The 12,752-nt window shown below is 50.5% G+C and overlaps 1 protein-coding gene across 1 annotated transcript in view; it reads left to right on the forward strand.

Moving 5' to 3' along the window:
• Positions 1-12,752, forward strand: part of CEP164 (centrosomal protein 164kDa) — a 72,448-nt gene that overhangs the window by 33,338 nt on the left and 26,358 nt on the right. Inside the window, exons 8-10 of the mRNA XM_010830643.1 lie at positions 7,390-7,758; positions 8,669-8,749; positions 10,874-10,957. Coding sequence (XP_010828945.1) covers positions 7,390-7,758; positions 8,669-8,749; positions 10,874-10,957 — 534 coding nt within the window. The remainder of the gene's footprint in view (positions 1-7,389; positions 7,759-8,668; positions 8,750-10,873; positions 10,958-12,752) is intronic.

The following is a 12,752-nucleotide window of genomic DNA, read 5'->3' on the forward strand; positions in this document are numbered from 1 at the left end:
GGAGGAGAAGGGGACGGTAGAGGATGAGATGGCTGGATGGCATCACCGACTTGATGGACATGAGTTTGAGTGAACTCCGGGAGTTGATGATGGACAGGGAGGCCTGGCGTGCTGCAATTCATGGGGTGGCAAAGAGTTGGACATGACTGGGCAACTGAATTGAACTGAAGGGTGCCCAAAGTATTCAAACAACCAATACATCATGAAGTCAGCAACTCAGATTTCCCCAAACACTGAAATATTGATTGCCAGGTCAGTTAAACTTTCCATAAAGTAGAAAATTCTCTTAAAGACTTTAAACACTTTCAAATGAAGAGATCACTCACATTTATTAGAATGGTCATAAAACTGACCAATGAAACAATAGGGTGTGTATCATGGATTTCACCGTTTCCTTATTATCTTTTAGTATTATATCCTTATCATCCCTTTTCACATCCTTATCGTTTCTGACTTTTGCTTTGTGATCTTCAGCTCTCCTCGAGAGCCTGGAGAAGGTCCCAGGCTGGCTGAGGTTGAGGATGCTCGCTGACCCCTGAGGTGTTGTTTAGTAGCTCAGTTGTGTTTGACTTTTTGCCCCCATGGACTGCAGCATGCCACGCTTCGCTGTCCTTCACCATCTTCCAGAGGTTGCTCAAACTCATGTCCTGAGATGTAGGTGGGCTTTTTCAGCTGACTTCACTCTAGCCATTAGGTGGGTCCCATTTTATACTTAGGCTGTCTGGTTTTATTTTTTAAGGTTACTTTTTGGCTGTGCTGGGTCTTCTATGCAGTGTGCAGGGGTGTGGCATGCAGGCTTATAGTTGCCCCACAACATGTGGGATCTTAGTTCCCCAACCAGGGTTCGAACCCATGTCCCTTGCAATGGAAGGCGGATTCTTAACCACTGGACCACCTGGGGAGTCCCCGAGCTGTCTCTGTTGCCTCAGAAACTGTCTCCGTTTTTGGCTCTGCTCAATCATGTATGCTTTGATTATGACTTTGACACTTTCTGCCATGTGTGACACTTTTTTCTGAGTGTCATCAACCTAATTTGGGTGTACTTTGAAACTCTTCCTTTCAAGTGTGGCATGGTCTGTTGGCATTAAATCCATAGCCTTCTGTCTCTTTGATGCTTTTGAAATGATAACTTTTTTTTGTTCTCATCTGCCATTAAGATGTTAAGATGCTGTTGGAGTCAGTAGCTCAGGTTCTGAGCCTGGAAGGATGACCATGAGTAGGAATATGGTGTCAGGAGGATTCACTGGCTTTTGGAGAAAGGGCAGTCTCCCCGAGACCGAGCAAATTGAGAGTAAAGATTCTGGCCTGTTCATGTTTGTGTGTCCATCACCGGGCTTGCTGTGGAAATTAGGAAGTGCATTGGGTGTATTTTGCTGAGCAGTTGAGAGGATGATGGGCTTCCCTGGTGGCTGAGCTGGTGAAGAATCCACTGCAATGCAGGAGACCCCAGTTCGATTCTGGGGTTGGGAAGATCCACTGGAGAAGGGATAGGCTACCCACTCTGGCATTCTTGGGCTTTCCTGGTGGCTCAGATGGTAAAGAATCCACCTGCAATGCAGGAGACTTGGGTTTGATCCCTGGGTTAGGAAGATCCCTTGGAGAAGGAAACGGCTACCCACTCCAGTATTCTGGCCTGGAGAATTCCGAGGACAGAAGAGCCTTGTGGCTAAGTCCATGGGGTCACGAAGAGTCGGACACAACTGAGTGACTTTCACTTTCTCTTGAGAGGATGAATAGGTGAGTGAGTGACTGAGCCACGCTGGGACCGGAGGATGTGCTGGTAGGTCTCGTTGTGCTTCTTTCTTCCCTGGGTTTTCCCAGGTCCTGGCTAGAGTGGATACTTGGTCCCTGCTTCAGCTGGTGAACTGAAAATCCCCATATGGACCAATCATAATGTACTATGACTTGGAAGAGTTAATTTTTACTTTATAATATAAATGTCAACAAAAAAAGGGATTTTCTTCTTCGACATGTCCTGGATTTTCAGACGCTTCCCTTCTGATCTTTATGTGCTTCTTTGAAGGAGTGGGAGTTTTTAAGTGCATTTTTTTTATAACCTCTTTAATATAAATAGGCAACTCAGTGTGATGGGGGGAAAATGTCTGGAGTGGGAGGTGTTACATACACTCCCCACCACTGTCTCTAGCATCCCAGCAGATTTCCTTCTTTTTGCCACATGGAGTGTTGGAGTCCTGTGTTCTAGCCTCAGGCAGGAACTGGGGCTTTTGGTGGTGGGAAAAGTTCGTGTTGGGGATGAACGGGAGTTTCAGGATAGACAAAGCTGTCTCTGATTGCCATACCCTATAAAATGGCTTTTGTCCCAGTTTATTGGTAGGGCTCAGACGGTAAAGAATCTGCCTGCAGTGCAGGAGACCCAGGTTTGATCCCTGGGTCAGGAAGATCCCCTTGAGAACGAAATGGCAACCCACTCCAATATTCTTACCTGGAGAATCCCACGGACAGAGGAGCTGGGCAGGCTATGCTCCATGGGGTTGTAGAGAGTCGGACACGACTTGGTGACCGAACAGCAGTAGTGTAGACTGTGGGTCCTCTGAGCTGCCTACCTCTTCCGGCTCTTGGGCATCTCAGGCTGCCCGAGATGGAGAGCTTATCCGATGGTTTGTTCTACCCTGTCTCGTGGTGAACAGTCACTGTGCTCATGATTCCATGAGAGGGCAGCAGGATGGCGAGAATGCCTCTCTCTCCCCTTCCCCCTCCTCTCCTGCCTTCAGCTTAAACCCATTTCTAGTCTATTACAGAATCAAAAGCGCTCAGTTCCTGGAACAGACACTAAGAATGGAAGGGAGTGAAAGAGGGGAGGCTGAAGGGTAGGCGAGCAGGCAGCAGGTGGCCTTGTGGAGCTGGTGAAAAGCCCATCAGCAGATCAAAGGGGAGGGAGGGAGCTGCGCTTAGAAATAACAGGATGATGTCAGTGTGATTGGAAAGCGCTAACCACACCACCGGGGAGCGGTGCAAAGAGCTGAGATGGACTGGGTGGGAATGAGACGTGGGAAAGAAACCAGATTGACGTTTGGCTTGGTGGGGGTCTCCCCAGCATGGGATCAGTGCAAGGACGTCGTGTTCAGCTCCCCTGTACCCCACCCTGAGCCCCCCTGTAGATCGTAGGGCCCCTGCCTTTGTGTTCTGGGCTACAGGAGGGGGACTGTGGTGTGGGAGACCTCAGAGCTTTTGGGGGGGTACATTCAATATTCATGAACCGATTCTTACAGGCACTCTCCTGCACCCTCCCCCACCCTGCTTCATGCAGATGGCAAGATCTTTTGGAGTAAATAGCAGGAATGTGCCTTGAGACACTCAAGGACCAGGGGCTGTGACAGGAGGAGACAGAAGGAGCGTGAGCATGGTTGAACTGGGAGTAGGGCCGCGCTGGGGGTGTGTCCCCGTTCTCATTCATAGGATGCTGGTGCAGGGGGCCATGTGCAGGGGCCTGGGCGGGGCCTCAGGCCGTGGGCCCCGAGATGGCATGAGGAGCAGGGGTGGAGAGGAGCATGGAGGCGGCTGGGTTTTCCAGACACTCAGCTCCCGTCATCCATTTGTGGATGATCCACAACAGATGCCTGTGCCTCTACCATCTTCCCCACAAGATGTCCCTGTGCCCGCACTGTCACTGCAGTTGACGTGGGCACGGGGAATGCAAGTTCATTTATTTTAATGTTCGCCACGTTTTAATATTTTACTATTTAGATAGACAGAATAGGTTCAGCTCTGTCACGAAATGCTCTTCTTTTGATGGCTTGAGAGTGGCATAGCCTGGGCCTGACATTCTTGCCGTCTGGCAGTATTCTCTCATGTGTAAGAATGGGAATCTCCACGTGGATCTGGTGTCCTCTGATTCTTGATAGCGTACTTGTTTTTCCATCATCCTGAATATCCATAGTTGACTTTTGTTTAGCTATTTTCCATCTCATAACCACCATGACAAATATAATCTGACCTCTGTATAGCTTTGTAAACTAGATATCACTTTACAGAGTAGGACTTCTTCTCTCTGTGTTGACGCACTTAATCATTTTTAAAAATTGCGTCCCAAACACTGACTGAGCAGCTTGTATGTACCAGAGGGCACTGCGGATATTAGGGAGCTGATGTGGTGGGGGCGACAGGCAAGGAAGCCAGCTGTTATAGTACAGTAGCAGTTGTGCAAAAGGTGGGGCAGGCTAATCTCAGGAAGGCTTCCTGGAAGAGGTGATGCTGTCAGGACCAGTGGGAGCTTCTCAGGGTAGATTCTGTGTGTATATTAAGGGTATGCACGACAGAGCAGGGAAATAGCGTGATGTTTGTTTGCAGGCAGGATGTGTGTGGCTGGAGATGACCTCAGAGGAGCAGGCAGGGCTGGGTGAGAAAGGCCGTGAGCCGTGCAAGGAGACGTGAACTTGTGGTCCGATACGCTCTCTGTCCTCCAATCAGATGTCTGTGCCCGTCTTTCATCAGGAGATGAGCATGGCCAGGGCGGATTGGTCCTGCTCGCTGGGTCAGACACCTTTCACTCCCCGCAAGACACCCCCACATTCTTCTTCTCCGTAAGATTTTTCATTAATTTTTGTTGGATTATAGTTGCTTTACGATGTTGTGTTCGTTTCCGCCATATGGCAAAGTGAACCGGCTCTGTGTTTACATGGACTCCCTCCCTTTGGCTTTGCCTCCCATTTAGGTCAGCGTGGAGCACTGAGCTGTGCTGTGCAGCTCGCCACTGTTCCCTGCGCTGTACAGTGGGTTCTCGTTAGTTACCTGCTTTTTACATAGTATCAATAGAGTATATATGTCAGTCCCAGTCCCCACTCCCCGCTTGGTATCCATACGTTTGTTCTCTGTCTCTCTCTCTGCTTTGCAAAGATTACCTGTACCCTTTTTCTAGATTATACATATATGCGTTAATATACACTATTTGTTTTTCTTTCTGACTTAACTTCACTCTGTATAACAGTCTCTGGGTCCATCCACATCTCTGCAAATGGTGCAGTTTCATTCCTTTTTATGGCTGAGTAATAAAGAGTCCATTGTATACATGTGCCACATCCTCCGTGAGCCCCCAACCAGTCAGTGCGTACTGGCCACTGCTGAGAGCTGGCCACTGTGGGGACACTGAGGTGAGGAGGCCTGGCCTTGCCCTGGAGATGCCTCTCAAAGAGGAGGGAGGAACTGACTGTGCGGATTTCCCCCACGCTGCAGTTGGGGTGTCGGGAGGGCGGGCAGCACTGGAGGGTACCGTGCTTTGGTGCTGCCAGGGCACGAGGGAAGCTCACCCCTTCTCTGTTCAGCCTCCGCTTCCTTCCCCGGGGCACAGGCTAGGGGCTCATGACAGCATCAGCACCGTGTTCTGTGCCCTTTGCTTCCGGCAGTTAAGGCTCATAGCCAGGGCCACCGGGGACGTTTCACTTTTCTCCAGACCCAGCTGAATTCCTTGAGGGCAAGGTCGGTGTTCATACTTGGGTCCCCACGGCAGGGTTGAGAAGGTGCTCAGTCAGTGAACGTGTGGGTCTTATCATAAAACATGAGTTATCCGGAGCTCCCTGGTGGTCTAGTGGCTGTAACTCCACATGCTCCCAATGCAGGGGGCCTGCGTTTGATCCCTGGTCATGGAACTAAGATCCCACTTGCCACAACTAAGAGTTCACATGCTGCAACTAAAAAAGATTGAAAAAGATCTTGCATGCCGCAATAAAGATCCAAGATCCCGCCTGCCACAATAAGACTGGTACAGCCAAATAAGCACACGAAAAAATGAGTTAGCGTTTACGGAGTGCTTGCAGTGTCCAGGTACAGTTCTCTGCTCTTTACTCACTTAATGAGCATTAACTCATTTAATCTTTCCAACAGTCCCATGAGATAGGCCTTATGATACCCCCTCATTTTAGGGGAAGAAATTGAGGCACAGAAAATTTAGTTTGCACGAGGTCCCTGGAAGCATGGAGCCAGGATTTGAAACCTGGGTGTTCTGTCTCCGAAGCTGGGCTCTGAAGGCACTCTGCTGCTTCTTTCTCTTAACCATCCTTGGAAAGTTTGGGTGGGCCTGTTGGTCAGCTGCCAGAGCCACAGTGGGTGGTCACAGCTTTGGGTTCAGTGGATCCTTTAACAGACAGCATGGGTGGATGCTGGATTTGTGGCTTCTCCTTGGCCCTCTGGACTCTGGTCATCGGGCTTCTTGTTGGAGTGTCCAGAGTCAGGGGTCAGGAGGTTTCAAAAGTCCCTGCCCATAAGCTGTTCACACTGACGGCCCAAGTGTCAGGCCAAATGTTTTCTGGGAGGAGGTCTTCTCTGCCTGAGCTCAGGAGAGATCACTGGCTGTATTTCCAAGGGTGGGGGTTCCTTTTCTTTTTGTGGCAGCTCTAAACGTTTGCCTAGGTCTCTTCTCTAGGTCTTTCCCATGGGCTTTGTGAGTGAGAAGCAGAGTGGGGAGCTGTAGAGGGGTGCTGCTCCCGTCTGCTTTGAAGAGACCCTGCAGAGGGGACCTTGGTGGATTAACGGCCTGAAGCTCCTGAACCTTTGATCTGCCCCAGCTTGTGCCAAGGCTCGGCTTGTTGAAGGAGTCGGTGGTGGTGCAGCAGGCCCCAGAGCAGGGCCATTTCTGCCTGATGACTGCGGGACTCTCCACAGGGCTAGAGGCCCTCTCAGACCTGGGCTGTGGCCCGAGGCTCTCCTCCTCGGGCGCTGTCCTTCCCTCTCTCCCGCCACAGGTCTCAGACCTGTGTTCCCAGGCCTCTCCCCACCTTCCGTGTCCTCTATGGGCCTTTCCCCCCCGTCAGTCTCCTACACACCTCACCCCATCTGGCACCTCATGCCCAGAGGACTCACTTGACAGTCTTCCGACAGAGGAGCCTGGCTCCTGGGCTGCTTGTGTAGCCTCCTGGTGGCGGGTGGGGGGTGGTGCTTTAGGGAGAGAGCTACCCTCATTGCTATGGAGAAGGGGCACCCTTTCCATATTTCTTCCCTGCTGCCTTTTAAAAATGAAAAACAGAAGCTCTGGACCTTTCTCTCATGAGGTTCTCTGTCATCATTATCAGAAACAAATATTGACTTCTGAGCCTGCAATCTTACGGTTTGGCCAGTGGGACTGGAACAAGACAGATTTATTACTTGAGGATGTGATGGGTGGTCACAGAGTCGGGCACTGTCCAGGGCCCTGGATTCCAAGCCCTTCAGTGGAGGGGCGTCAGGTTGGGTGTATCCAGGTCAACATGGAAGTTCAGAGTCAGTGGATCTGGGCTGGAGCCAGGAGTCTGTTTTTAAAAGCTTTTGAGGTATGGGATAACCATTGGTTTCAGAACTGCAGGCATCAAGGAACAATGGCAGTTCTGTCTTATCAAGTCTCCAAACTCTTTGCATTAATTCCTGATGTCTTCCCTTCTGACGCGGTTGGCTGCTCCCTAGGAGTCTCCAAGAGCAAGCCAGCCAGAGGAGAAGGACGTTTCTCTTGATTCCGATGCTGCTGGCCCCATTACTTCTGGCAAGCCCTTCAGCCAAGGTGCAGACAGCAGCCTGAGCAGTGCTGATGACAAAGAGCGACAGCGAAGAGAGGCAAGTTGGCTCCCAGAAAAAAGAAAGACTGAGAAGAATGATCCTGGGACGTCCAGAAGTGGGGTGGACCCCGGAGGTGATCAGCCTACCAACACCACTGAAAAAGAGGCACCAGAGGACCCGGTGGACGCAGGAGAGCAGGGTTCCAGGAAGGAAGAGGCAGCAGAGGAGCCAAAGAAGGAGGCCTCTGTCCCGAAGGAGAGCAGATCGGAGGCGAGTGAAGTAAGTCACTTGGTCCTGTGGGCAGTTGCTGGCTCCAGCCCTCTCTGCTCTCTTGAGCCCGGAGCACGTTTCTCTCTTTTCATCTTTATTACTGAGTCAGAAGCTTCATTTGTAGACCCTGCAATGGGCTGTCAACATAAGCCAGAACCCTTAATTGTGACAAATATGCCCAGACCCAGCAGGCAGTAAAATCCTGAATGAAACTCCATACCTGCTGGCACTAGAAATTCAGAGCAGACATTTGCTTTTCCACGGGCACCCTCCTGGGATATTCATGCTCTTCTGGGCTCCCACTTACTTCCTCTCGCCATTTCCCACCTCCCCCTCCTACTTCTTGACATCAGTTTTGGGTTATTCCTGGTTGCATCTTATATTCCTATAAAGAGAGGAAGCATTGAGGGAGGTGGGGGGGCCACATTTGGGAGTGTCCTGCCCCAGCACCAGTTAGTCAGGTTACAGGAAGTCTTGGCAAGATGAGGCCAGTGACCCAGATGAACAGACGTAGGAGCCAGGGGTGAGAGCATTTGGTGTCTTCATTTTCCAGCCCTTAGTCCTGCTCCTCCTCCAGGGGGGTGGTGAGGGAATTCATTAAAGAGCTTTTCACTGGTTTCTGGAAAAGATGCTCTTGTCATATTTTTCTAGGAGAGCATCAGACTTCTCCACCGCTGACTTTCTAGCCACCTCCCCCTCCGCTTCACTTGGCTGTCCCTCCACGTGTAGAGTGTTGCCTCTACTGGGCTGCCCAGCCTGAGTGGGCTGGGGGCTGGGAACGGGAGGGTCCACAGGCCTCTTTCAGGGTTTCCAGAGGAGGTGGATCTCGGTTTGGGTTCAGCCCTGTGTGGGCGCCATGGAGGCTGATAACGACCCTCTGTCTTCTGCTCCGGTGACTTCTCTGTGTCTGTCTCCCCAGGAGTCGGAGATCAGTGAACACGGGGAGCAACTACAGCTCTCAGACTCTGCTGCTTCTGACCCCAAGTCCTTCCTTGGCTTGGTGAGTCTGAGTCTGAGATGGGAGTTGGGGGGGTGGGGCGGTGGGCAGCAGAGTAGTGATAAAGAACATGGATATGCGAGTTACTGTGGTTAAATAATTTGCCGAGCATCTCACAGCTTGTAAGTGAGGAAGTTAGGACTCAAACTTGGGTCTTGTCTAACTCCATTTCCTCAGCTCGCCCTACCAAGGGTAACAGTACCTACTTTTTAGGTTTGTTGTGAGAAGAAAGTGGGGTAAAGTGTATGTACATCATTAGCATATGAATATTAAACAAGCATAGCTGTTATTACTACTGCTGCATGAACTGCCTGTGAGATCATATGAAATCATGGCCTCTGGGTTCTTAACAGGAGCATTGTATGAGTGTAGGAGATTAGAGACTGTGTGTATATGTGTTTATGGGATCACTGAACTGTGGCAGGGAAGGACCAGTCCTCAGGCTCTGACCATGAAGTGTGCTGTGGTGTGGCCATTTCCAAAGTGAAGACTGCTCTGGAATGCCAGCATCCGTAGTGTCTTTGTTCCAGCCCTTCCACCTTCCACTGAGCCTCCCGAATCCTGGCTTCACTTGCCGGGTTTGTATCTAAGGGGAGTAGTCTGGGGTGCTTTTTGGCAGAGTGTTTCTTTAGAAACCATGCTCCATCTGTTTGGAGGAGGCAGATCAAAGGGAAGGGATTAGTGGGAAAGGGTCAGGGATGAGCAGTAGTGATACGAGGGGCTGCAGAGGAATTAGGAGGCTGTGTGTGCTCAAGCCCCTCGCTGAGCCATGGGCTTAAGGAGCCAGATGGCAGCTGCATTGAGTGGAGTAGAACTCACGCTGAAAGGAAAATGTCATCCACAAAGAAAACCCACAAGCCAGGGAGAGGAGGCAAAGTCACTGTTGGCAGAAACCATCATGAAGAGTCACTGTGCCACAGAGCTCTCTGAAGCAAGGGCCCTGGCCCTTCTCAGGGAGTCGCCCTGTGGAGGAGTGTGTCCGTCAGCATTTTTCTTCTTTACGGGAGTGGGTGGAGGAAGCCACAGCCAGCAGGACCAGACCTTGGCTGGGCGTCCTGCCATTCATCAGGGCTGATGACAGAACTGTCCCTGTTAGCATGCTGTCGGGTAGCAATCCATCACCTAGCCCAGTGGGGCTCCTGGCTTCGGAGGGGGAGGGGTCCTGGCTCTGCAGCAGCCAGAGGGCAGTGGGGAGCTGGCACTTGCGTGGGCCCTTGCTGTCCATCCCAAAGAGAAGCCAGTGGAGAAAGTGGTGCTGATCCATCCCCATTGTCCAGAGGGGCACCTGTATGGGAAGGGGAAAGAACGCGCTGGGAGGGGCCTGGCAGGCCCTGTTTCCTACCTGCCCACAGACCTGGGCACTTAGGCCTCTTGTTGGACGCCAGGAGGGAGAGGCAGCTGGAAAGTGACGTGCTTTGCAGCACGTGTCAGGCTAAAAGCTTGGGCTCTGGAGTTGGCCCAGGGCACATCTGACCCCCAGCCCTGCTGCTTAACAGATGCATGACCTTGGGCAAGTTACATGGGCTCTCAAACGGCTTCCTACTCTGCGAGATAAAAATAAGAGGACAGTCTCATTGGGTTACTTTCTTCCCCTGTAATTCGATTATGAAAAATTTCAACTGTATGGAAAAATTAAAAGAATTTTATAGCAAATACCTGCATACTCACTCCCTAGAGTCTGCAGTGAGCAGTATACCGTAGTTGCTTTACCACATACCTTTCCATCTAGTAACAGAATTATTTGGAAGAAAAGCAAAAGTGTTAGTCGCTCCGTCATGTCCTACTCTTTGTGACTCCATGGGCTGTAGCCCCGCCAGGCTCCTCTGTCCATAAGATTCTCCAGGCAAGAATGGGTTGTCATTTTCTACTCCAGGGGATCTTCCTGACCCAGGGATCGAACCCGGGTCTCCTGCATTGTAGGCAGATTCTTTACTGTCTGAGCCACCAGGGAAGCCCAATGTTATTTTAAAGATGAGGTTAGTGAGTAGGTGTTGGAACGCTTGGCACAGTGTCTGGCACGTAGTAGGCGTCTTTCTGGAAGGTGGGGGTGGAGGAGAGGCCCTGATCTCTGGTGGGCACTGACCGTGATTGGGGGAGAGCTGACCTCTCTGTCTCCGCCATCTCCAGGGCTTCGGTTTCCGCAGCCAGATCTCAGAGCGCCTGCTGGATATGGACGTGCACTCCTCCGTCCTGGATGGAGCCCGGTGGGAGGTGAGTCTCTCTGGGGCTGGGCTGGGGCCTCATTTTGGGGATGATCAAGAGCTGAGGCCTGCCCATCCCAGGGTGCATTTCTGAGAGTTCTCTCCCTTCTGGTTCATCAAGGCAAGGCCCTGACGGTGCCTGCGATGGGGCTTCTGGCGTTCGTGGTCTGTTGCTGCTGTGAATTAAGGGCATTCCCTGCACCCCCTCTCCCTGTTTTTGTCTCTTCATCTATTCATTTAGCACCTGAGGGCCGACCATTTGCGCCTGTGCAAAAAAGCACTGTGCAGCTTGTGGATTTCAGGGCACTTCCTAACCTGGGCCCATTCAACCTCTGCAGTCATGTCCTCAGCCCACTTGCCATGCCCTGGCTGTGCCCACCGCTCACCATTGCCTGGGGCAACACCGTCCACGGCTTTACCACCCTGCCTGCCAGCTGCCTCCCCTTGTGCCCTGAGAGCTCTTTCTTGGTCTCAGAGGCCCACTCTGATGTCACCTCCTCCATGCAGGATGAATCGGCCCTTCCCTCTGCTTCCCTGAGTGCTCCTGCTTTTGTTTTCTGGTTCTCTGTCTCCCCTGCCAGATGTAAGCTCTGGGCAGGCATGGGTGTCGTTGAACCCAGAGTAGGAGATAAAGATGACTCAGACACAGGTCCTATGTGCAAGGAGCTTGAAGCCAAGGTCATTTTTTAATTTTTTTTAGTATTGAAGGATGGTTTAATATTATGAATCTTCTAAATATATTTCATGATATATGTGAATCAGAGGATAAAACCTTCTGATCACTTTGAGATCAAAAGGTATTTGATAAAAATTTAATATTGATTTCTAAAAATAATAGCATTAAGGAAGCCATTTATTTAACATGACTAAAATGATTTTTTTTTTCTCAAAACAAGCACCAATATCATGGTGAAACACTAGCAAATATTTGCAAACAAAACTGACAAGGGATTAATCTCTAAAATATACAAACAGCTCATGTAGCTCAATAACCAAAAAATCAAACAACCCAATCAAAAAATAGGCAGAAGACCTAAACAGACATTTCTTCAAAGAAGACAGACAGATGGTCAACAAATACATGAAAAGGTACTCGGTATCATTAATTATTAGAGAAATGCAAATCAAAACTACAATGAGGTATCACTTTAGACCGGCTGGAATGTCCATCCTTAAAAAAAATCTAAAACATAAATGCCAACATCATTTTTGCCTCCTCTGTGGGATTATTGAGAGGAGAGAGGTTCTGACATGCAGTCTCTGCAGGTTTGAGGGGGCATTTGATTTGGGTGAAACAAACAAGGTATTTAATGTGAATCAAGCCTGGGAGCCCTTAGCGAAGCTGGTCCTGAGTCAGGGTAGAGTTGTGAGTCTGGTTGATTGGAGCCTGACATGTTCCTCTCAGCTCTGGCTGATAAGCCTTCCTGGGCCACTGCCTAGCCACCGGGTCCCTGCTGGACACTGGATCTCTCCCCATCACTGCCTGCCCTCCGTTTGCAGCATTGGAGGTCTGTAAAGGCATAGACAAGGCCAGGTGGTGTTCGTCAGGAAGGGTTTGGAGCAGTTTTTGGTGAGGTACCTTTGGCAGCAGGTAAGTGGGAAAGTTACCGAGTTGGCCAGGCAAGGTGATTTTCCATTGCTCTGACTCTAAAATCTGGCCAATATTAGAATCCTTAAGTGAAAGAAAGTGAAAGTCACTCAGCCGTGTCCGACTCAGTCATGTCCGACTCTTTGCGACCCCATGGACTATACAGTCCATGGAATTCTCTAGTCCAGAATACTGGAGTGGGTAGCCTTTCCCTTCT

This window comes from Bison bison, unplaced genomic scaffold (assembly GCF_000754665.1).
Source record: "Bison bison bison isolate TAMUID 2011002044 unplaced genomic scaffold, Bison_UMD1.0 scf7180017864518, whole genome shotgun sequence".
Lineage (NCBI taxonomy): Eukaryota > Metazoa > Chordata > Mammalia > Artiodactyla > Bovidae > Bison > Bison bison.